Here is a 26,113-nt window from a genome sequence, read left to right on the forward strand (position 1 = left end):
GGCTATGAAAATATGTTAATGTTTATTTTCAGATTATAAGAAACCTTTCCCTAGAAGTTCTGCTTTTTCTCCTGATGAATGTAAAATAGAAAAGTACAATTATTTATTGAAGGGAGGTAAGATCTTCTGTTATTTTCTAGAGTTTTAAGACGGCTGACATGTTATTTTAGCATGATGAAAATACTTTGGTTGGTAGAAAACAAATACAAAATTTTATACCTTGAAAAATACAAATGTTACTAATTTCAATAGGTGGAAACTGGCTAAAGATTAGAATAATACTGGAAATGCCCTCTGCATAATATGGTCAAATATTTTCAGTAAGGTATGACAATAATCTAAGTGATAAGGCATGTGTTTCAAATGTGTGATTTATCATGTATGTACTATTAATTGGCAAAATACCAAACAAAAGAGAATCCATCCCAGTTGGATCCCCATTCTTTAAATGTCACTCCCAATTATGCTTTATACCATTCGTTCCCAACCTGTGGGTTGCAATTCCTTTGGGTCTTGAATGGACCCTTTATAGGGGTTCCACATAAGACATACTGCATATCAGATATTTACATTATGATTCATAGCAGTAACAAAATTACAGTTATGAAGTAGCAATGAAAATAATTTTGTGGTTGGGGCTCACCACAACATGAGGAACTGTTTTAAGGGGTTGCAGCATTAGGAAGGTTGAGAACCACTCCTCCATATTTTATTCCTTTATGGATATTCTAATGTAGATATTATATAAACAGTTTACTAATACTGATCTGGGTGTGGTGGATCATACCTTGTTCTGAGTACTAGAGAGACATTGACAGGAGACTCTGGTACAGGTTTGAGGCCAGAAACCAAATACACTAGCAATTACTTATTATTTTTAGGTGTTAACATGATTTTTGAGTATGACTATTATACATTTATTTTTAATTGCTTTTAAAGAAAACAACCAAAGAAAAATTAAACAATTGCCAGTAATCCTTACCTAAGAATTTTTAGTATCAGAATAAAGCAAAAATAAGTTTAGTATTTATTCTAACTTGTACCAGTGGGTAGAAATAAGGATAGGATTGAAATTAGGGAACAAGTTGAGGTTAGTCTTGTAATATGTTTATGTAACAATATCAAATCCAAAAAGGCTACATTGCAAGGAAAATATATTTATTCAAGTGTCTTCAGTGAGCCACCATTTCTCATATAGATTTATATGGCTTTTCATCATCAGAAGGATGATATCCAGCACCTTCATTTTGTCTTTCCTTTTACCTCAGTCTTTGATGAATTAACCTTAGAAATTAACTGATGCCTTTGGATGATCAGGAGTAAAAGGCAGTCTCTTCTCCCCTGGAATCACGTGATCCCTGGGAGACTGATAATCCATGAATCGAAAGAGTTAGGCTGGACCGGATGGAGTCTCCTTATTCCTTGAAAGACAGGGAACAATTGGATTAGGAATATAATTTGATGTAGACTAGAAAGAGTTGAGGAACACAGATCCACATTGTCGCATGTTATGTGGCAGCTGCCAGTTCACCAGGTATTTTATATGTCATTTAGGCCAGTGTTGCTCTGACCTTAATGTGCATGTGAATCTTCTGAAGATCCTGGTATAGGATTCTGTTTTCACTGGAGTTAAGCTCTGAGATTCTGCATTTTGAACAGTCTCCTAGAAGACGCAGATGTAGGTGTTATTAGGCTATTGACCACACCCTGTGTAGCCTTGGCTGTCCTGGAATTCACTCTGTAGACCAGGCTTTCCTGGAACTCAGAGAGAGATTCATCAGCCTCTGCCTCCTGAGTGTTGGAATTAAAGGGGTGTGCCGCCATGCCCTAATCATGACATGTTTTTATTTTGGGGGGGGGGTGTTCAAGACAGGATTTGTCTCTGTAGCCCTGGCTACCCTGGAACTCACTCTGTAGACCAGGCTAGCCTTGAAACACATAGATCCACCTGCCTCTGCCTCTCGAGTGCTGGGATTAAAGGCGTGCACTACCATCACCCAGCTTTAAGACATGTTTTTAGATATTGACTTTTAAGAACAATTTCTCACAGTTTTCTGGAATGTTTATATTCGTTTAAAAATGTGAACAATAAATTAATCAAGCATATAACAATAAGAAAAAAATCATTTTTTTCTTCAAAGGAATATATTATCAACAATATAGCTTAATGAAAGAGGTCATTATTTTACAAAAGACCTACTACTGATAGAAATTAGTATAGCAATTTCCTATCATGTCATATGATCAATATACACATTTTCCATTGTAAAATTATGATAAGGCACTGTTATATTAAATGTAAAAAAGGAAAGGTGTACTCTAAAAAAGAAATAGATGATTAATTTTGTCTTTGTTCTGAAATAATCTTTTAATGAAAAACTTCATTTTATACAAAATTCCAAAAACTGTCTAATATATAACTAAATATAGCATATCAGCATGACCCAATAATTTTGTTTGATTTGGGCATCCCCTTAAGTTTATAAAAAATCTAATAATAATATTTTTGATCATCATTAAATTTATAATTTTAATGGTAAAGTATCAAAATGGATTTACAGCTTTTGGAGGGTTAATGTTATTGATATGTAGTTAAATTTGGAATCTGTTTCATCAATGTTACCATAGATATATTCAATTTGCTCAACTTTGAAATCATAGTGTTTAGTTTTTGATAGATTTAACAAAATGGGTTTAACAAAATGTCATCAATGGGTTGATGACAGTGTTTTTAGTATATTATAGTATTAAAGTCATACTAATTCACTAAAGACCAATTTATATTTGAGTCTTACAAATGTACTTTATAGTTTTTATGGGGAAAAATCTTAAGGGTAATGCATCATATCTACCTGTCTAAGTTAACTGATCTAAGGAGAAATACAACTCTGTGAAATATTTGAATTTCTTGGAAATTGATGTAGTGTGAAGTTAAATAAAACTAAAAATCAGAGTAATCTGTAGCTGTAATTATACTTGTATTCTTTTTTTTTTTTTTTTTTGGTTTTTTTGAAACAGTGTTTCTTTGTGTAGTTTTGCACCTTTCCTGGAACTCACTTGGTAGCCTAGGCTGGCCTCGAATTCACAGAGATTTGCCTGGCTCTGCCTCCCAAGTGCTGGGATTAAAGGTGTGCGCCACCACCGCCCGGCCTATACTTGTATTCTATTAAACAATACTCTCTATTAGAAAACAAATATAACCATTAACAACATGGCAGACTTGCTTAGCTTCTAGTTGAAAAATGACATGCATAAAGTACATTATCAAGTTGGCTTAATTTTTAATTAGTTTTTTTTGGTTTATTGTTCTTATGTCAGAGTCCCTGACTGGAATACTGCTCATAGGTGACTGGTTTCCTACTCTTCCTGTACTTACCTTTCCAGACTTTAGAACTGAATATAATAGGACTAAGTACGATAATGCACTTAGAGTGGTTGGTGTGTACATCTCTAGCGAATGTGGTTAGTGTCATGATTAGAATATGGACTTTTAAGCATATTGGTAATTTTTGCTTCTTTCTGTAAATTATATTGTCATCTTTGCAGGCAGTCATTTCTCACATGGCATTTCCAGAGTGCATCCTCTTAAGACGTGCAGCCGCCCAATTAGAGTCGGCTTGTCCAGAAGAGCTAGGCTGAAACAACTCCATCCTTATCTGAAATGAATGGGTGGTGAGGACTTAGAAGAAGCTTCTGGACTTTAATGATTCAGCATGTCTAGGAATGCTTTATTTCTTGCTTTGTATAAGTATTTTCTTTCAGCTTGGAGATTTTGTGCTGTCTTTATAGAGTGTAGAAAGGTTCTTTTGTGTATAGATTATTTTATTACCATTAAAAGAAAACTTTTCACTGATGTTTTCATGTCATATGATCAATATACACATTAAAGTATTTTCATGATCTTATAAACCATTTCAACTTTTTAGTTTTCATGACATGTTTGCAATCCTTTTATAGAGAAAAATCTATAACTTCTACTATTTTTTGAAAAGCTCTGTGGCTTATAAAAAGGTAATGAGCCACTGGTCTAACCTGCTCTACATTTTGTCAGGTATATAAAATCTTGCCTTAAAAAGCCTTCCTCCCTCCCTCCCTCCCCCCTTCCTTCCTTTAGATAGAATATCTTATAGCTCAGGTTGTTATTAAACTCCCTATGAAGCTGCTGCTGCTGCTGACCTTGAACTCTTGACTCTTTTGCCCTGTGCTGTAGCTTCCTTTTTGTCCTTGAGATTTGTAGAGAAATACAGAATATGCATATTTTAAACTAATTATCAATAGAATAAAGCATAATTAAAAATACTAGACAAATAATATTGACATACTTAGGAACAAAATTAAGAAAAGAAAGAAGTATCAAGAAAACGTAAGAATAGCAAAGAAGGTCAGGGTTAACTCACTCAGTATATTTTGCAATTACATCCAAAAGTAAGCCTAAATGCATCAATTCACAATACAAATATGGCTGGATTAAATGATCACCAGTGAATGTTTTTTAGACCCACTAAATTCCAGCCTCAACTTTGGCTCTACTCATTAAGTTCCATCCTCCACCACACACTTTCCAACTCTAACATCCTGCTGTAATCCCTCCATTCTCTCTCTGCTGGAGAACTTAGCAGGTAACACCCTGAGTTAGGCCTTGCTAAAATAAAAGCTTTGTCTTTTAAAGGATTATGTTTTGTCTGAATGTCTTGTCTGTGCACCAAGTGCATACAGTGCCTTTGAAGACTAGAAGAGGGAGTCAAATCCCCTGGAACTGGAGTTCCAGACCATTGTGAACTGCCATGTAGGTGCTAGGAATTTAAATTGGGTCCTCTAGAAAAGCAGTCAGTGCTGTTAACTGGCAAGCCATCTCACTAGTCCCAGAATGCAAGCATTTGAAAGCAAGATTGCCCTCTTGCCCCACCCCCTGAAATATGTCACAGGGGCTTAAAACTGTATCTGCTTCCAGTAAATATTCCTATTATTTGAGTATAAATGAATGAATTTCTTCTCTTGTTGTGTAAAATATATGTCATTTAACGTTCTTTTTCTTTTGTTAACTGAAGATTACATTTTATGTTGACAGATGAAGTTGTTTGTATTTTTAGGTGGTATGACATGATCTTTGAAGCACAATATATACATTGTAGGAGAGTTAAATCTAGCTAAATTAGCATATGCATTACTACACAGTTATTTTTCTGGAGAAAACAATTGACATCCACTCTAAGCATTCTTAAAAGGTTTTGACTTTGGGCAAATCCTCCTATCTTAAAGGGGAATAATAATATCCCATTGGATGATTGTAAGAATTATGCTTGCTAATGCTTATGGACTTGGAACAGCTCAGATACAAAGTTAGTGCTTAACCATAAATATTTGTTGATACATAGTAACAACTACTCAGTAACGGATGTTTAGAATACTTGCCTCCTTTTTCTCTTTTCTCTTGCTCTTCCTTCATGCCTCGTCTCTCTTTATGTACTTAGTGTTTGAGACAGGATCTTATTGTGTAGCCCAGACTGGCCTCAAATTTGCTTTTGCCTCTCAAATGCTGGGATTACAGTGTGTGCCACTGTGACCAACTTCTGAGAGTGCCACTGTGACCAACTTCTGAGAGTGCCACTGTGACCAACTTCTGAGAAATTTCTAAAATTATGCAGACATTATGTATTTTCATTTACAAAGACATATACTACTTCAAGGCAGTTTGCACTAATAAAATGCCTGTTTTGGATTAGGAGAAATATTACACACACACACACACACACACACACACACACACACACATATATAACACACACACATACACACACAGTAGACCCTAAGTTATATTATACCCACTGTGTTAGGAAACACCATCATTTGAAGCTATTTTTGCTAGACAGACTCCAGTTCTTTTTCAAGGCATATCATGTGCTGTAGAAGAGCATTTGGAAGAAATACTCACTGAGCTCTTCCACCTGCGTAGTCTCAGGGTAAAAGAATAAGCTCACAGCCTATGCTCCCTGCTATTGGCTCTTTATAATTTGGGGATAATTTAAACAAAATTCTATGTGCTCCTGAGTTCCAGGCTCCATGGCTTCCTTCTTTGTTACTCTGATGTCTATCAGGAACCCCAAACATGTCACAGTCCAGGAGAAGCACCTGCTGTTTTCCCTAAAAGTCCCCCCTTCGTATACTTCTCATTTCAGGAAGGAGGAACTCCATTAAGTTGCTCAGGACAGAAAACTGGGAGTTATCATTGACATCTCCCCACCCCTAAGCCCCAGTGACCTAGCGGTGTGGCTTCCCTTGCCTGACTAACTGCAATAGAATTGAGTTCCTTTTTATGGAGCTTCTTGCCTCAGTCCTCAAGTCTATCGTTTCTGAACATAGTATCCAGAAAGAATCTTTGGGATATAAGTCAGCATGTGAGAGCTCAGCTCAGCACAATGTAATCTTCCAGTCTTTATCTTCTTTTGATTAAGAGCCAGACTCTTACTTTGGTGCTTAAGTGCTACCCCATTCCTAAGCACCACCTCACTATTGTTACCTTGTATGTTCCACTGAAGACACACTACCATCCTGAAGTGGTAGGCGTGCTGCTCCCTCAGGCCCTTTGCACTTACCTTATTTTTCTAGAATGCTTGCTAAGCTAGTACCATAGCTTTTTATGCCCTTTCCTGAGAATGTAATCAAATGCTCCTTTAATGTAAGTGGTTAACAGCTTTCTGCCTCCACATATTTCTATGAATGGTAGTATTGTTATAAAGTACATAGGGTGTTTTAGGAATACTACACTTAAAATACACATATTTGTCATTGCATCTTACTTATTCTTATCTTTTCCTTCAATACATATTTTTTTATAGTAGATTTGGTTATTTATGGTATATTTGATTCAATAATTCATGCATTTCAGTATTTTAAATATTTAAGACTAGAAAGAAAATCCTTTCAGCATAAAAACTTCATTTCATACAAATATATTTTGTTTGTATTCTTTCCCTTCCTCCAACTTTAATCTCTCATCTCTCTCCCCTCTCAACTTCATGTTCTTTTTCTTTTTCTCCCAAACCAGGAAAACAAAACATGAAAAGTAAAAAAATCATAATCAAAATATACAAATTAAAAAAAAAGAAAAAACCTAAAAAGAAAAAAAAACAATAAGACAAAAGATACCCAAACAAAACAAAACAAAAAGCACGCATGCGCAGAAACCCAAGGAGTCTATTCTGCATTGGCTAACTGGTTTTCCTTGAAGTCATCCACCACTACTGGCTCTCAGAATCTTTCTCCCTTTTCTCCTGTGGAGAGGGATTTGAGAAAGGCATTTCACTTGAGACTAAGTCATCCACAGTCTCTCCCTCTCTGCATTGTGTAGGTGTGGATCTTTTTGTTAATTACCATCTACTGCAAGAAGCGGCTTCTCTGATGATGGTGATTCTTTGAGCCATCAGCATAGCAATATGTTACTAGGAGTCGTTTTGTTCATATCTGCTGTAGCAGAATGATAGTAGTAGTTTTCCCCTAGGCCTATGATTTATCTAGTCCCAGTTCTTGGCCACTTTAGCAGTGTTATCTATTTTTCACTGTTAAAGAAACTAACTTGAAGGGTTAAAAAAAAGTTTAGTGAGTCTGACCTTTTAACTAAAATTACATTCATCTTTATTTATTTAGTTAATTTGCTTTTGCGATGCTGGGAACTGAACCCATGGCCTCACACGTGCTAGACAAAGCACTGGACCACTAAGCTATGTTCTAAGCCCAAATTGTATTAATTTTTAAAGCAACAATTCTGAGTTTTTACTTTTTCAAAAACTCATTATGGCCTTAAGGCATTTAACTCATAATCTGAAATAGAGATAGTAATTGTATCTCACAATAAAGTTCTTTAAAGATTAAAGGATACAGTCTCTATATATACAGAGTTTAGAAAAGCATTCTTTAGGCTAGAGTGATGGCTCAGAGGTTAAGAGCACTGGCTGCTCTTCCAGAGGTCCTGAGTTCAATTCCCATCAACCCATGGTGGCTCACAACCATCTACAATGTGATCTGATGCCCTCTTCTGACATGCAGGCATACATGCAGACAGAACACTGTATATGTAATAAATAAATCCTAAAAAAAAAAAACCTTGAAAAAAAGGAAAGGCATTCTTCATTATTATTTTCAACAAATATCTATGTTTCAGTGAATAGGACCATATAGGATCCATATGTCTCCCTTTTAAAAGTTCTTCATGAGTGATTCTGTGTGCATGCTGCTGCACGTGTGTGTGTGTGTATGTGTGTGTGTATGTGTGTGTGTGTGTGTGTGTATCTGTGTGTGTTTTCACAAGCATACATGTTTGTGTATGAGGGCAGATGGGCATGTATCGGGGCCAGAGGACAATCTCAGGCATAATTTTCATCTTCTACCTTGTTTGAGACAAGGTGTCTTGGTGCTGCACGTGCCAGGCTAGCTCAGTTGTGAGCTTCTGAGGATTCAGGGGAGTCCTGAAGAATGGGGAGAATCTCAGCATTCTATCTCTTTATAAGAGTTCTGGGATTACAGACATGCATTGGTGACTCTTACTTTTACATGGGTTCTGGGGCTATAGGTCATTGACTTGAACTCAGTATGCCTAAAATCATATCATTCTTCATGCAGTCTAATTCTTGATATGTGCTGCACACTGTGAAGTTGATGAACTTTTCCTTCTAATAAATTTTCTAATACATGCATTCTTTCACATTCAGGACTTTTATAATGGGGCCTTACTTAATGTAGCTTTTGAGATTGACTACACCACAATTCCCTACAGCTAAACTAGCCTATGAATGTTTTACTTTCTCTCAACTAGTGTTTCCTCATTTGCCCACAGTCTTTCCTCTCCTGGGAACTCTTCTTTTTTAACTGTTTAAATCTTGTCCTGTTCTCAACCCATCCACCTCTATAACACTGTCTCCAAGTTCCTGAACATTTCCTGCTGTGTCCACTGAATGACGAGCACACTTACTATCACATTTCCTTCACTCGGCATTTACTTTGCTACTGCTGCCTCTTTGTTTATCTGAGCTTGTGCATGGGTACTGTCTTAGAAACTTCTTGGTAGTCTACAAAGCATTCAACCAGTGCATTGTAATGACAATGTTTACTGATTATGTACCCAGTGTCACTTAACATTTACTTCATAATTTCCTGTGTTTGGGTTTATATTTATATTGATAAGTCTAAGAGTTTACAACATTTCTCTACAGAAGAAAATGTAAGTAAATACAAATGATGTCATTGGTGGACATACTGGTTGCTACTCTTTTCTCTCCATTCCTTTCCCTTCCCTTCTTTTCTCTTCCCTTCTACCCTCCATCCCTCCGTCCCTCTGTCCCTCTGTCCCTCGGTCCCTCCATCCCTCCCTCCCTCCATTACGAGAAAGAGTTTCATGTTGCCCAGGCTGACTTTTAACTCCTGATCCTCCTACCTCTGCCTTCCAAATGCTCAGATTATGGCCATAGACCTCTATATCCACCTTATCTCTTCTTTCTGACTCTGTATTCTTTTACTATTTTGGCCAGCTTCAAAGCAAAACTCTCCTTTCCTCCAGTGTGTTGTAAAACATATTTTCATATGACTGAAACCTACTTAAATTGTTAGGTACTTTTTTTTATTGCTTTTCGGTGAACTTTTTGAAAATATTTGTATATTTTCATCAGTAGGAAAAAGAATACTTTGAAAAAGTTGTTTCTCTCCATATCATTTAGAGTGTATGCTACAAAACAGTATCTCACACATGTGCAGCCATTGGTCTTGATGCATAGAATGAGTCCTTCATTGTTCCTGTCATTGTGACCATCAGCCACTACTTGCTCTCACGAGGAGGAGAAGTTGCAAAATGCTTCATAGAATTGGCATCAATAATTAACATTTGGATTCTGCTTATTTGTCAGAACCAAGTGTACAATTAATTGATACTTTTATAGTTAGCTAGGTAGGTCAGTTTTCCAGTTGGTTCTTACTGTTTTTTAAATCATCTTGGTAGCAAGTTATACCAACATTTTAATATGCATTCTCAAAATAAGTATCTTTGCCCATTTCATATTTCTCCTCTTTTTTTTGTATGTAGGTCGTGGTAGAGGAGAGAATGACAAACCATAAACTTATTGGTGGAAAATTTTAATTTGTTTATAACATTAAAGTATAAAAAAAAAGCCCAATTTTGAGGTATACATCGATTTGTTTCTCCCAATACTGATTTGATTTACACATATTTTTTAAAAATAGTACTGTTATATTTTTAATTACGTGTAAGTTTGTGCACATGAATATAGGTACCCACAGAGGCTCTGGCCTGGAGCTAGAGTTATAGGCAGTTGTGAGAGGTGGGAATTGAACTCAGGTTCTCTGGAGAAGCACTACATGCTCTTAACCATTAAGCCATCTCCCTAGCTCAAACTTTAATATTAAAAATTATTTTTAACATGAAAGTTTATTGAATCTAATAAAAAAATCATAGAGTGAAATTGAATACAGAATACTTTGGGTACTGCATACAAAGAATTTTGAAAGTGATTACAAAGAAATAAAATGTGACAACACCAGTTGTTCTTAAATAGACAGGACAGTAAAGTTGTATAGACCACAGATATATTTGCCTAAGAGTTATAAATGCTTGGTAGATCAAAACTCTTGTTAAGAAATGAGAGCATAGTTTTTATAGGCCATTAACATTTTTATTATTGTAACTTTTAAGAAGTTAATGGGTTTTATTTATTAGGGTAGTTTTAGATTTACAGAAAAAATAGAACAGAAAATAAAGATTTCCTGCATATGGCATCCTGTTTCTTTATTATTAACATCCTGCACTGGTCTACTGAAGCTACATGGTGAACTAATGTTCATATATTATTGCTAACTGAAGTCTTTTAATTATTTATAGTAGGCTTCGCCTTTTGTTTTGCATATTTCCATAGGAGTTTCTGAGCACACGCTTCCATACATCTACCATTATAGTATCAAACAAAATAGTTTTACCTGCTTGTGGTTTTCCTCTACCCCGTTTATTTATTTCTCCCTACTCAACACTCTGAAACCCCTGGCAACCGTTGGTCTCTTTATTGCCACTCTGTTCTTGCCTTCCCAGAACATCAAAGAGCTGGAAGCATATTGTATGCTGTAGCTTTCCAAGATTGCTTTCTTGCTTCCTTTCACTTACCAATAGGCACTTTGGGCTCCCACAATGGTGGATTTTCTAGCAATGGATCTTTTCTTAATATAGACTTACACTGAGACCATTTTAGACTTTATCTTTTAAAGAAAAACAATCATACACTTTAAATTGTGGCTGTGTCCCCTGAATGCCTTCCTTATGGATTTTCCATATAGTGATTCTGAGTTTTAAGGAAATTACACTGTCAACATTGACAAAAGCTTCCCAGTGAACAGAGATGTTTCAAAACGCATTAAGCCTTTAAAATGGCTCCAGAAGAGAGTTTTCTCTTTATTTTGTTAGCAGGAATTGTGCTTAGGAGCTGAAATGTGACACACACTAAAATGGTCAGCTTTAAGATGTTGAAATAAACATCTATACTAGGCTTGAAAAAAATTCTAGTAACTAAAAACCCAAAGTGCTAAGCAGTGTAAAGGGATATTGTATTTGGTCACTCTTGTGATGTCTTGTGTCACAAATACCATGATGTGCCATATGACCTGGCACACTGTCCTTGAAATCTGTGACCACAGGGATGCTAATATTGACCATCAAAAACTTAACCCCAATGTGCCTTACAGTTTTCCAAGTACCATGTAGAATTTGCACATCTCTTGATTTTAGAGTGTATATGAGCAACTATAGTTGACAACAATTTAAGACATAAACTGCCTTAATTAAAAACTGAAAGAATCGTCAAGAGACTTCAGCATCCATTCCGACTCTCTTCATGACCTTGGCTATGTCTTGTAGGCTCAATGGCTTTCAGATGTTCCCTCATTTGGCCAGTTACTGTAATCACAACCTCTGCTTATCTACTGAGCAGATCAAATCCCACGGAGGTTTTTCAGGAGAAATAAAAGGAACAATATAAACAAAAACTTGAAGTATAAACAATAAAGAACATACAATATTATTAGTTATTTCAGCAAGTTTATAATGCCATTAAAGGATGTTAAAAATAAAGAAGAATAGAGAGAGATTAGGATAGCCCTTATAACTTGTCTTTCATGTGTTTTAAACAGGAAATATCTTCTCTTTCTTAATTCATTTATTTATGGCTTCAACAAACATTTATTGAGAACGTAGTGTTAATTTGGAACTGAATAAAAGACTTTACTTCTAAATTCTCTCATGTATAAAACTCAAACAGTATATTGATCAAACCTCCATAAAATAACATATAAATTTGTTCAGATCTATTGAACTGATAAGAACCTTGTTCTTAACCTGATTTCTAGTCTATATTGCTAACATAAGACACACTGTAATAAATAGCTGCTGTACTTTTTCAAGTATCTTGGGAAGAAAATCTTCTTTTCCATTTGAAAAATGGAAAAATTGACCCACTTTTCCATTTGGCACAAAAGGATTTCCAGAAAATGTTTCTGATATTTGTGATGATTAGAGACATGCAGCGTGAAGGAGGAAATTACCTGGTCAATTTCATGGGATTAATACTAAGAGATCCTATACATGATGTGTCCAACACAACTCCTGGTGCATCGTTTCCCAGTAATTAGCATTGTCAACATTTCATAAAATAGGTTTTCCTATCTGTTGCATGTTTATAAATGAAAAAGATTTCATTAGGTCTCCTGACTTAAAAAATCCCATCTCTGAAGTGTGGGAATGAAAATATTTACCTTTATCTCAGAAATATCCATCACATGGTTTAAATATTTATTTCTCAGAATACCTACTTTATTAATGTAGGCTTCAAACATATACATGTTTGGGTCAATTTATTTTGACAAGTGTCAGGGACTGTGTCCAGTTTCATGGAAGACCTTTAACTACAAGCAAATTAATTATTAAAATGATATTTCATTTTTCATAATGGTGAAATATGCAAGCTTTACCATTTGAAGTACTTAAAGTGCAGCTTACAGCAAGACATTAATAATAGTCACATTGTTATGTATAGAATTTTTGAAAAAATTTTTAAAAAGTATGTTTTATACAGTTTTTCTTTTTACATTTTTTTTTTATCATGAGTGAAAACATAACTTACACAGAAGGGTAAAAATTCTCAATTTTGCAATTTGTTCTTTTTTTTTTTTTTTTTTTTTTTTTTGAGACAGGGTTTCTCTGTGTAGCTTTGCGCCTTTCCTGGAACTCACTTTGGAGACCAGGCTGGCCTCGAACTCACAGAGATCCGCCTGCCTCTGCCTCCCGAGTGCTGGGATTAAAGGCGTGCGCCACCACTGCCTGGCTCTTTTTTTTTTTTTTTAAAGCTGGTTTTGTGGAGGACTTCTTAGCTATAGCTAGCCCGTTCCCGTGTGTCTATGAGAACTGCTGAGCAATGTGTTAGAGCTTCAATTCAAAGTTCTGTTGCCTAATAGTTTTTTTTTCTCACAAAAAGTAGATTAAGGAAAAATTTTAAATGTAGGAATTGAAAAATGAAAATAATCAACATTGTGTTTGGAGTGCAATTAAATTTTCAAAAAATATTGAGGCATGTAAATAAATTGCATATTGACAAATTTGAAAGCATGGACTATTGGTAGAATAAAAAACACCCAACAAGAGAATGGGGTATTGCTCAGTGGGTAAAGTGCTGGCCCAATTATGAGGACTCCAGTTCAGATCCTAATACCCATATCAGAGCAGAGTGTGGTGGCACAACTCTGTAACCCCAGTGCTGGAGGCCCAGGGACAGAAACAGGTGCATGTCTGAGCAGTTAGCTGGGTGTAGTGGTAGCTGTCAGGTTCAGTGAGAGGCTGCCTCAACGCTTCTTTCAGATTTGGTATATACAAGGTATGATGAGGGTTACAAAGGTAGATGTGGAGTTTTAACTAACTGAAGAGTAGATCACATTAACATGTAATGTAGCAAGCAGGGTGCTGTGGAGGGGCAAGGATGTACCCTGATTGAGAGGGGGAATTTATATAAAGTATATGGTTACATCTGAAAAGACAGTCTAAACTTATGGAACAGAGGAAACTAGCAGAAAATTCTATTTAGAATAGCACCATAATATGTAATTCAGTTTAACTGGAAGTTTATAAAATTGTTAATGGGACAAGTATTCATTTTTTAAAACAAAACAATGAAGAATTCTAGGTCATAATTTATTGATGAACTTTCTCTCATGGCAAAAATTCCTTAATTAACCTTTTAATGACCTGTTTAATTTTGAGAACTTAGTTTGTTTCAGTAAGCCAGAACATTTAAAGAAGTTTCTGGAAGGGTGATGTATACTGAAATGTCAGGACTCAGAGCAAGTTAGTTTTTGGTACTCCACACATGACAGAGCTTGTGAAGAATGATGGACACTCTTATTTTACAGTCAGTCATGAGTTTTTCGAGAACTTCCTTCTCTGAGCCTCCTATTCTGATGCATACAATAAAAGTAAGGCATTGCTCTTGGGTACCCACCAGAACTAGATGCCAGTTTTGAAAACAGAACACAAGAGTTGGAGGGCATAGAGATAATCCAGAGCTGATTTGGAAACATCCTATCTTTTGCTCAGCTCTCACAGTGCCAGAAGTTGTTATCCAGGCTGTGGAAGGAGAAAAGTCATCAATTCTTCTCCAGCTGTGAACAACAACTGTCCTGATGAGATACACTCATTGATGGAGTAATGACACACAAGTTATGGGATTAACCTATCACTTTGATTGGACTTTAAGGCCTACTCCACAGAAGGGAACTCATACCTGCTACTAAACCTGGCCAAGAGTATTTGGTGGGTAGGTCATAGAGCATAGAGGAAAAACTGCTACTATTATTGTACTAAATGGACATACTTTCAAACTACTTTCTAAATATTGTATACCCACAGATTAGTGCAGCTCTCAACCCTTATCAGGGTTGCTTCTTTGTGCTGTGGATAGCAATTTTTCACAGAGACCCACATCTGGTTGGAGTGCAGAGGATGAGTAACAGTGGAGTGCTTGGCCCTAAAGGAGACATTGATATCACATTCTCTCCTTGTGTGGCTCACACAGAAGAGGGGCAGGATTGTAAGAGCCAGAGACAAGGGAGGAGTGCTGTGAAACTGTAATCTAGACATGTCAGGGTCATTGCATTCATGGACTCACAATGGCTAGCTTGCTTGCACAAGATATGAACAAGATCTGGACAGAATGAAGTCAGTTGAAATTCAGATGGGCGAGGTGCTCATGAAGTACCACCTCTACCTGAGGATTTTGACAGTTGACAGCTGCTGGGGTAGGGAGAACCAGTTTTCTTCAGAGAAATGGCTCATGTTCTAGTGGATTGCTCTGCACCATGAACATGAGGAGAGTGCCGATTGGACTTAGTTGGCTATTGAAAGAGGCTATGGGATTGGAGAGGGAGGTGGGAGTGGGGTCTGAGAAGGGCTGGAGAGGAAATGGGAGGGTGATATGAGCAAAATATGAGCCAAAAAAGAGTTTATATTAAAAAATAAGGCGCGATACTCTCTTTCCTTCCTTGTTTCAAGCTTGTTTTATGGTGGATTTCTTAGCTATGGTCAACACATTCCTATATATCTTAGCAATCTGGTTGGGAACTTGTTGGAGCATGAATACAAATTCCTTTCGCTTAGCATACCAGCCCCTTTTTTCTCCCCCACTTTTCTAAATTCCTTGTTCTTTCCATGTATCTCTTCTCTTTTTTCCATCTTCATTCATGTCCTTAACAAGTTTTATCTTTGCTTTTCAGTCTCCTCCCTTTCCCAAACACCACTCTTTTTATATAGTTATTATATGCTTCCTTACTGAGTTTTTATAATGTTCCTGATGGAAGGTGTTTATGCATGGAAATGTAATTTCTTAGTACTGAGACATTGTGATATATATTTTCACAGTACCATGAGATTTATTACTCTCAACTCCATTGGACATTATGCTATTCCATTTCCCCAACTGTGAGGTCTTGGATGAAAAGCATTTCAGATTTTTGGCTCAGAATTATCTCCCCTTTTCAGCACTGAATAATTATTTAATAAATAGAAGATGAATGCTCATTTCAATAATTTCTTTTTAAGTTATTATTTTCTACCTTCCTGCCTTACAAGAACTAGAGAACTAGGAGAATTTAATCATATTACTTTAAGAATATTTTAAAATTACACATTTGTTTACTGTGTATGTGCATGCCATTGTGTGCATGTAGAGGTCAGAGGACAAGCTGCTTCTCTGGGGATCAAACTCAGATCTTCAGGCTTAATGGAAAATACATTTACCTGCTGAGAACCTGGCCAGCCCTAACTTTGTTTCTTCAGTTATTTCTAATGTCATTATGGTTGCTTTCAAACTTACTGCTAATTTATTATCCAATCTACTGTACACTTCTATAGTTTTCTTAAAAGTTTTATAACATATTCTATATTTTCTTCATTAAACTCTTCCATCAATCTATTATTATTACTACTTTCAGATAATGAAAATAGTTTTCATGTTTGTGAGTTTCTCAAGTAAGTAATTTTTATTACTTTAGATCCTAACCCACCAGCTGGCATGGAGTAATTACTTGTTGAATGGAGATGAAGAACTCTGCTCTAAACTTTGTACCCACTACCTACTTCATACTTTTCTTCTTTCCTTTCTACCTTCCTTTTTTTTCCCCCGTTTTTCGAGACAAGGTTTCTCTGTGTTGCTTTGCGCCTTTCCTGGAACTCGCTTTGGAGACCAGGCTGGCCTTGAACTCACAGAGATCTGCCTGCCTCTGCCTCCCGAGTGCTGGGATTAAAGGCGTGCGCCACCACCGCCCGGCTCTACTTTCCTTTTAATATGAGCATTGATATGTGCATCACACCAAGTTAACACCTGGATATAAAATGAATATAAAGTGTAATCTCAGCTCTCATGAGCCTGGGATCCTGGGTGGACATACACAAAAGCTATACATCAAAACTTAGGTAAAGGCTTTGCAAATACAGCCATTCTCTGTAGGTGCTTGCTGCCAGCCATGGCCAACCACGTATGCTTCTGCACATCATGGTCAATGGTGAGTCTTTAGATTGTGTCTCTTTTGAGCTATTGCAAAGTTCAGAGAAATTCCATGTTTGGAGCACCAGAGCAAAATAATTCATTTGTAAGGGTTCCTTTCCATCACGGAGTTATTCCAGAATTCATGTGCTAAGTTGCTGTCTTCACACACCATAATGGTACTTTATAAGTGCACAAATGGCAAGTTTGTCTACGGAAAAAAATTTGATGTTGAGAACTTTATCCTGAAGCATAGGTCCTGTTATTATATCCATGGGAAATGCTGGACAAAACACAAAAGCTTCCTAGGTTTTTGTTTTTTTTTCTAAGACACTGGGAGGTGAAAGATTGCATGAGCATCAGTGCAATCCATAGAGCACTTTGGGACTGGCAATAAGATCAGGGTGTATCTTAACCACCAGATCGTGCCTTCAGTAGTCCAGGAGAGCATCCTCCACCCTGTCTGCTCTAAACATTCCATAATCTCTGCATTCTCACCACAGCTCCTTGGTTTCCACATGTCCTTATTGTCCTCTGTGTCTAGCTGGATTTCAGAGTTAAGGTTATGAGTAAAAAGTAAACAAGAGAGAAGTTACTCCTAGATATAAAAGTAATGACCATTTTCCATACTCTTTTTTTTTTTTTGGTTTTTCGAGACAGGGTTTCTTTGTGTAGCTTTGCGCCTTTACTGGAACTCACTTGGTAGTCCAGGCTGGCCTCGAACTCACAGAGATCCGCCTGGCTCTGCCTCCTGAGTGCTGGGATTAAAGGCGTGCGCCACCACCGCCCGGCCATTTTCCATACTCTTATAGTTAACAAGGACAAAGGAAGAAAATTTAAAAAATAGTGAATAATGTAATTAATGTTTAAAAGTTAAAAGCTCAGTTTGCCACGTTAGCGGAAGGTTCATATATTTTTTTTAATATAGAATGTATTACAAACTTAATAAATATAACCTTCACAAATTATCACTAACCATAAAAGAACCATAAATTCAGACTTGCCAGGGTTTATAAATAAGAAAGAAAGGATTTTGTGTAACATTAGCAATCATTAAAGAGGAGCTTATCATGATTTAGTTGTTATAATGTAGATTATAAAGGGTAAATGTATTTAGCGATATGAATTAAACACCTTTACTGGATTGCTTAATATACAGATTTAATATTTGTGTGTGTATTATGTGCATGTTTGTGCATGTGGATATGTGTATGGACCTATGTGCTTAACCATTTGGAGGCCAGAAGTCAACCTCAGGAGTCATTTCTCAGATCCTGTCTGCTTTGCTTTGGGAGATAGGATCTTTCATTGGTTTGAAGCTCACTAAGTATACTAAGCTACTCTGCTAGTGAGCCTTGGGCCCAGAGGTGGGGGCGGGGGGCAGGGCTGTCTTCATCTCTTCAGTGAAAAAATCACAAGCATGCACCACCAATCTGGCAGTTTTTACATGAGTTTGAGTGTCAAATTCAGGTCCTCCTGCTTTGTATGGTAAACACTTTCCCAACTAAGTTACCTTCCCAGACTAGCAATATTTGCTGTCTTTAAATTTTTTGATATTGCTAGACCTTCATCCATGAAAGAACTTTTAATTCTGGGCATTATGGAATGTGACAAAATATTCCTATCCCATTTAAAGTTATAAAATATACCTGTCTCATCTGGAGAAAAAAGTCCACTGATAAAGATGTGTTGCTTCTAAACTTCCATGATGATGGAGAATGTTAGGCATGCGTCTTTCTGACCTAATACTTAGTTTTTAAACTACTTGCTTTGACTTGAGTGCTGTGTAAAATGTTAACTAGTGTATTTTTCTTTCTCTGACATATGGCTACTGTATTAGTCATGGTTCTCCAGAGGAGCAGAACTGATAGAATGACTATATATGGAGAGAGGGGTGTTATTAGAATGGCTTACAGACTATGGTCCAGCTAGTCTGACACTGGCTGTCTATCTTGGGAAGTCCAAGAATCTAGTTGTTCAATCCACGAGGCTGGATGTCTCAGCTGGTCTTCAATAGATGCCAGAATCCCAAAGATGTGGGCTTTAATGCCAGTGAAAGAATGAATTTGCCAGCGAGAGCAAGGGCAAGCAGCAAAGAGAGTAAGCTTCCTTCTTCCATGTCCTTTATGTAGGCTGTCAGCAGAAGGTGTGGGCCAGATTAAGGTGAGTCTTCCCACCTCAAAAGATTCAGATTTAGGGTGGGTCTTCCCACTTCAAATGTTTTAATTTAGAAAAATCCCTCACAGGTGTACCCAACCACTCAGGTTTAAGTTAATTTCAGAAGTAGTCAAGTTGACAACTAAGAATAGCCATCACAGGAGCAAATTCAACAGACTGCATTGTGACTTTGTGGTAGAAGAGAGGCAAGAGATGAAAATAAATGTACCCTGGCTTTTGGTTGCATTATACTCTGTATTTCCAAAAAAGGATGCTGAGCAAGTATTGGAAGGGAAAGAATGTGGGTCTTTGGAGGTAGAGATCTGGCTTCATCCTATAATAATCACACAGGTTCTCTGTGACTTCATCTGCAAACTGTTGATTGTAAGATCTCTCTTGCAGGTTTTTTTAAAGTCAGAATTATACGTAACATTTAGAGTTGTCCAGTAGAGTGTCTGGGAGATTTTACAAAGTGAGATGGCAAGATAAGAGATCATGGTGAGCCAGTGAGATACACAAAATTGGAATTATGGTGATCTTTCCATTACTACTATTTGACAGCAGGGAGGAGGGTCTGGGCTGGTGTGGGGGATTTTATTACTATAGCAAATAAATTCCAGTAACTGAGGGCTAGTGTGCTGACTGAGAGGAATGATGTAAGGACCTATACATAACAGCTATGATGGAGTGGAGGGTGATTGTTGTGGTTGAATACAGAATTGCTGCTACTCTTATTTTTATGAATTACCCCAATGGACATAGTTTGATATATGAGTATGAGGGCTGATCAGTTCTCAGATTCTGAGATATATCCTGCATTTATAAAGCAGTAATAAATGAGGTAGTTTGTCCTGATAACATAGCCCTTGTCTCCTTTAGTCTAGGATTTTATGCTTCTCTTTTGCATAGTTTTTTTTTTTAGATATCACTTCCTGTGAGAAATTTGGATTGATTGGAGCTCAAAGGACACCCTCAGAGTGTAATGATTATATTGTAGGGAGAAGATGGATGGTGTAAATATGATCACATTTAATTGCATGTATATATGAAATTCCCAATAAGAAAGAAAAAATTTAAAAAGCACAGTCTCTCAAACCATTAGCCTACGTTTGGATTGGGACTCCAGTTGAGCTCCCATTTTCTGTTAATTAGACTTGCTGTGGCCTGGTTCCCTGTGTGTAAACCAGAAATAGAAAGAGAGTTTGTCATAGAGGATAAATTAACTTTACTCACAGGGTTCCTGGCCTATTATAAGAATTTTAATACATAATTGATTCATTTGGTGGTTAAAGATTATCGTCTTGTTGAAGTTTGGAAGACACTTTTGGTGTTCCTCTGTCTTCAGTACCATGCGTAGTGTGTACATAACTGGAAATTTCATTAGCCGTCATAAGTGGGTCAGGGCAGATGCTAGTGAGCAAGGTGATCCAGTGGGCTTACATATGAAGTGTAAAGCAGTTTTACTTCTAAATTCATCTACAGAGTTCTTGTGTTAAAATTGTTCTAATATATATATATGTATATAATTACATATAAATACAATTGTAGGATATACATACATATATATTTACATATACACATACACATACATATACATACAGCCTACAGTTCTTTTCTTTTCTTTTTTTAAATACCAACCACAGTTTCGCCCCCCCCTCTCCTCCTGTTCCCTCCCCCACAGCCTTTCTACCCACCCCCATCCACTCCTCAGAAAGGCTAGGGCCTCCCATGGGAGTCAATAACACAGGGCATAACAAATTGAGGCAGGACCAAGTCCCTTCCCCCTGCATCAAGGCTGAGCGAGGCATCCCACCATAGGGAATAGGTTCCAGAAAGCTAGCTCATGTGACAGGGACAGATCTGGTTCCACTGCTAGGGGCCCCACAAGCAGACCAAGCTACACAGCTGTCACCCACATGCTGAGGACCTAGGTCGGTCCCATGCAGCCTCCCTAGCTGTTGGTCTAGAGTCTGTGAGTTCCCACGAGCTCGGGTCAGCTGTCTCTGTGGGTTTCCCCATTATAATCTTGAGCCGCCTTACTTATATAATCCCTTCTCCTTCTCTTCAACTGGACTCTCTGAGCTTGGCCAGTGCTTGTGTGTGGATCTCTGCATCTGCTTCCATCAGTTCTAGATGAAGGTTCTATGATGACAATTAGGGTAGTCATCAATCTGATTACAATGGAAGGCCAGTTCAGACACCCTCTCCACCACTGCTAGGGGTCTTAGCTCGGGTCACCTTTGTGGATTCCTGGGAGTTTCCCTGTGGTGATATTTTGAATATGCTCCAACAAATAAAGCTTGTCTGAAGATCAGAAGGCAGAGCCAGCCACAGAGTTAGCCATAGAGGCCAGGCAGTGGTGACACACACCTTTAATCCTAGAACTAGGGATGCAGAGGCAGATGGATCTCTGTGAGTTCAAGGCCACCCTGGACTACATGATATTTATTCAGTCTAAAGGAGAAACAGAGCCAGGCGGTGATGGCTCACACCTTTAATTCCAGTACTTGGGAATCACATGCCTTTAATGCCAACACTAGAAAGGTTGAGACAGGAAGTGATATGGCTGGGTGGAGGAAGGAATAATAAGGCAGGAAGAGACAGGAGTTTGGCCCCCTATGGCTGAAGACTCAGGGCCATTCACTCTGAGGATTCATGGAGACAGGATCATCCCCTTTTTGCTGAGGAACTGTTGAGTTGAGAAGTGGTTGTGGCTTGTTTCCTCTGATCTTTCAGCGTTTACCCCAATATCTGGCTCCGGGTTTTTATTATAAGACCAGTTAGGATTCTTGTATTTCCCTGGCATCAGGTTTCTCCCTAACCCCATAATAGCCCTCTCTATCAAGATATTTCTTTCATTGCTCTCCCTCTCTGTCCCTCCCCCAACTTGACCATCTTCAGCCCTCATGTTCCCATCCCCCATCCCTTCCCCTCTACCCCCACCCCCAGATTATCCAGCAGATATCATCTGTTTCCCCTTCCCAGGGTGATCCATGCATCCCCTTTAGGGTCCTCCTTGTTACCAAGCTTCTCTGGGGCTGTGGATTATCTGGGATTGCTTACATCTAATATCCACTTATGAGTGAGTACATACTGTCTTTGTCTTTGTCTAGGTCTAGGTTACCTCACTCAAGATGATTTTTTTCTAGTTTTATCCATTTGCCTGCAAATTTCATGATGTCATTGTTTTTTACTGTTGAGTAGTACACCATTGTGTAAATGTACTACATTTTTTTTTTTAATCCATTCTTCGGTTGAGGGGCATCTAGGTTGTTTCTAGGTTCTGGCTATTATGAATAATGCTGCTATAAACATAGTTGAGCTACTATGAGCATAGTTGGGTATATGCCCAAGAGTGGTATCGTTGGGTCTTGAGGTAGATTGATTCCCAATTTTCTAAGAAACCACCATACTGATTTCCAAAGTGACAGCCTACAATTTGACCAAGGTTCTTTCTTTTAAAAACTAGAGATTGTTCTATCCCTAAAATTAGGTTTGCTTCTATTTTCCAGAAATAGACTCTCAAAATATGATGTTAAATAAATTCACTAACCATTTTATTTATTTGATTTCTAGTAACATGTAAATTATGAAGTTATTATAAATTATATAATTTATAATTTTATAACATAAAATTATAAAAAATTTATTAAAAGTAATTTCTTTTATACTAATCACATACTAATTGAGGTGAATAATAACATGGGCCCTACTCACTTTAGTGGCCAGTTAGGAGGAGAATGTCCATCTAGATTTAAAATTGTTCCATGACTACAATGTTAAAGTGTAGACCCAGAATACTGCAGGGATTGCTTACACAGTCAAGGGTACACTTTGGATGCTGGTAATGTCTTCCCTGAAGATCACGACAAAGAAGTTCCTGGTTTTTTACTTTCTTCTCTCTTCAAATCTCGTTCTAAACCTTGTGTGGTGTTTTTGAAAAATAGTTTAAGATGTGTTATTTTTGTTTCTGCTGTGGAACATTTCTTTAATGATGCAAAGATGTGTTGCATTTTTTTTATGTTGCATTTGTTTAACTCTGTGAAGCTGTGTTACTGTGCCTGTCTAAAACACTTGATGGTCTAATAAAGAGCTGAATGGCCAGTAGCTAGGCAGGAGAAAGGATAGGTGGGGCTGCCAGGCAGAAAGAATAAATAGAAGGAGAAATCTAGGAAGAACAAGAAGAGGGAGGAGCAAGAAAAGGAGGAGAGGAGGATGCCAGGGACCAGTGCCACAGCAGTCACAGAGTAAGAAGGAAAGAAAGATACACAGAATAAAGAGAGGTAAAAAGTGCAGAGGCAAAACATAGCTAAAGGGAAACAGGATAATTTAAGTTAGAAAAGCTGGCTAGAAACAAGCCAAGCTAATGCTGGGCATTCATAAGTAAGAGTAAGTCTCCGTGTATTTATCTGGGAGCTGGGTGGTGGCCCCCCAAAGAGTAAAACAAACAAAACCCCAACAACAGTGTGGTTTGGGACTGTGATCAGTGTGAACTCACAGGGAAGCCTCCTTCCTGCCAGTCCTTTGACCCTCTCCTCTGCTGTCTGGCAGCTGGCCCTCCTGAAGGCAACCTGGAACAATGTCCACCTTCTCAACCTCTTCATTACTTAAATGACCTCCGCCCACGGTGGTTTGGCCTAACTCAGCCTTTAACAAAACAGAAGCAAGTTAGCTACTCTCTGGGTGACACATGCTAAGCCAGTGATGAGAAAATCAATTCCAATGTATAAAACCAGGCCAATGGAGAGCTCCTCAAAATGAAAGGAAATGAATTTTGAGTTAGGAGGGAATATGCACCCTTCTAAACATGGCACTTGGCAAGGTGGCATTGACACTCCCACACCCCAACACGGGATGTCAAGCCCTGGAAACAGAGGACTCATCCTCTCCCCGTGAGATTCTTCCTGAGGATACCTACACTGAGTAGAGTGTTACAGCTCTGGAGGGAAAGGTTTCCTGACTTGTCGGGACGCCAGGCTACACCTAGAGCCTTAATAGGACAGCTCTGGAGACTGGAGCTACAATAATATAGCTCAGCCCTGCAGGGAAAGGTATCCTGACTTGTCCGGAAGTCAGGTGATACCTGAAGCTGGGATGTTGTGGGGAATGGTTTCCCTGCAGGATATAGCAATCTTGCTCCTCTCCTAGAGGGAGTTGTTACAGCTGAGGTTTGCTCTGTCCCCCACCCCCACCCCAGCAGAGCCCCGCTTTTTCTCTCTGGCCCAAGATATTGCTTCTTTCGCTTCTCTCTGCTAAAGGGGAAACCCTTGCGGAAATGTAGCAATCTCCTCTGGCTCCTGCAGAAAAGTTGTTACTTTTTTTCTGCTCCTCCTTGCTCAGCCCCCCTAAGGGAACATCTCGGCAAGGCTTTTTCTGCTCAGTCCCCTTAAGGGACATCTCAGCAAGGTTCTATTCTGTGCCAGCGAATGAAGATGTTCACTCAAGACTCCTTTGAGAAAGAAACTTATTTGGAAAGGAGGAGTCCAGGAGAGTGGCTGCCTCTGCCAGGATGGGAAAGCACAATCACCAACTGAACGGATAGAGGGGCTTATATAAGGCTTCTTAGGGGCAGAGTTTCTCCAGGGAGAAGATTTTTTTCTGCTCAGGGATTGGTTAGTTTTCCTGCTCAGGGATTGGTTAATTTCTTTGATCAGGGGCAGGGATGGCTCTGATTTCAGGGCGGAACTGTGTTTCTTTCACTATTCCCTTTTAGCCTTTTGGCTCTAATTTTAGGGCCAGGGTGTATTTCTGTCACTGGCTCTGATTCTAGGGACAAAGTGTGTTTCTTTGGCACTGGTTCAGGATCAGGAAGGGCATGTTTCTTAGGTTCTAGATTCAGGACTAAAATGTCTCTTTCACTGACTCAGGTCTCAGATCCAGAGTGTGTTTCTTTTACTAGCTCTGGTTTCAGGGCCGGGGTGGGTTTCTTTCACTAGCTCTGGTGGGTTTCTTTAGCTGGCCCCTTTTCCCCACACTGAGTCCTAGGAATCATCATTGTCTTAGTTTATGCTCTCATTCCACGTTTAGAAAGCCTTCCACAGACCTACCTTCCAAACACACCTTTCCAAGACCCGCCCTCTGCACTGCCAGTGTCTTCTCCCTGGAGTTGTGCAGTGGCACCAGCCACAGTTTTTGTCACCGTGACACAAACCTAGACACACCTGGAAAGAGAATTTCGGTGGAGAAGTTTTCTCCATCAGACTGTCCTGGGGGTGTCTATGGGGTCATTCTCTTGGTTAATGATTGATGTCCACTGTGGGCAGGGCCATCCCTGGACAGATGGACCTTGCCTGTGTAAGAAAGATGTATGAGCAAGCAAAGGGAAGCAGGCCAGGAAGCTGCATTCCTCCATGGTCTCTGTTTCAGTTCCCGCCTTGGCTTCCCTCTATGATGGATTGTAACCTGTAGGCCAAATAAAGCCTTCTACCCAAGTTGCCTTTGGTCATGGTGTTCATCACGGCACAGGAAAGCAAACGAGGCTAGGCACCTTATGACCCTTTCTTTGTGCCTTTCCAAGGACTCACTTTATTCACAGTATTTCATTTGCTCATCATCTTTGGTACCTAACTTTCCTCATTTGAATGTGCACTCTAGGGGGCAATGATTTGTGTCTATTGTCAACTGTTATAGCATCAAGTCTAAGAAATATTGACACGTAAGCAAGTATTTGCTGATGAATGCTTTGGAAATTCAGGCCTTGGATATCCATGACACACGATACTTTTATATTAATTTACATGCTAACTTATATAATTAACCATATGGGCTTGACACTTTTTAGGAGGAAACCATTCTGCTTGCCCTGGGAGCTCCAGAGCAGAATGACTGAGCTAGACCTATGTAGTTTAATATGGTGTGGGGTGGGCTTTGGAATGCTGGTACCA

At 38.3% G+C, this 26,113-nt stretch overlaps 1 protein-coding gene across 4 annotated transcripts in view; it reads left to right on the plus strand.

Annotated features, from left to right (window-relative positions):
• The window catches only part of Rad51ap2 (RAD51 associated protein 2), an 80,434-nt gene that overhangs the window by 11,018 nt on the left and 43,303 nt on the right, over window positions 1–26,113 (plus strand). The window contains exons 2-3 of one of the 4 annotated variants that reach the window (XM_059248414.1): window positions 33–116; window positions 3,547–3,909. The exons of 2 other annotated variants lie outside the window; for them this stretch is intronic. In XM_059248414.1, coding sequence (XP_059104397.1) covers window positions 33–116; window positions 3,547–3,665 — 203 coding nt within the window. In that variant the 3' untranslated portion in view covers window positions 3,666–3,909. Of the gene's footprint in view, window positions 1–32; window positions 117–3,546; window positions 3,910–26,113 lie in introns of those variants that run through there. One more of the 4 variants, XM_059248415.1, reaches the window with a different exon arrangement.

The sequence above is a fragment of the Peromyscus eremicus genome, chromosome 22, assembly GCF_949786415.1.
Source record: "Peromyscus eremicus chromosome 22, PerEre_H2_v1, whole genome shotgun sequence".
In the NCBI taxonomy this organism is placed as follows: Eukaryota; Metazoa; Chordata; class Mammalia; order Rodentia; family Cricetidae; genus Peromyscus; species Peromyscus eremicus.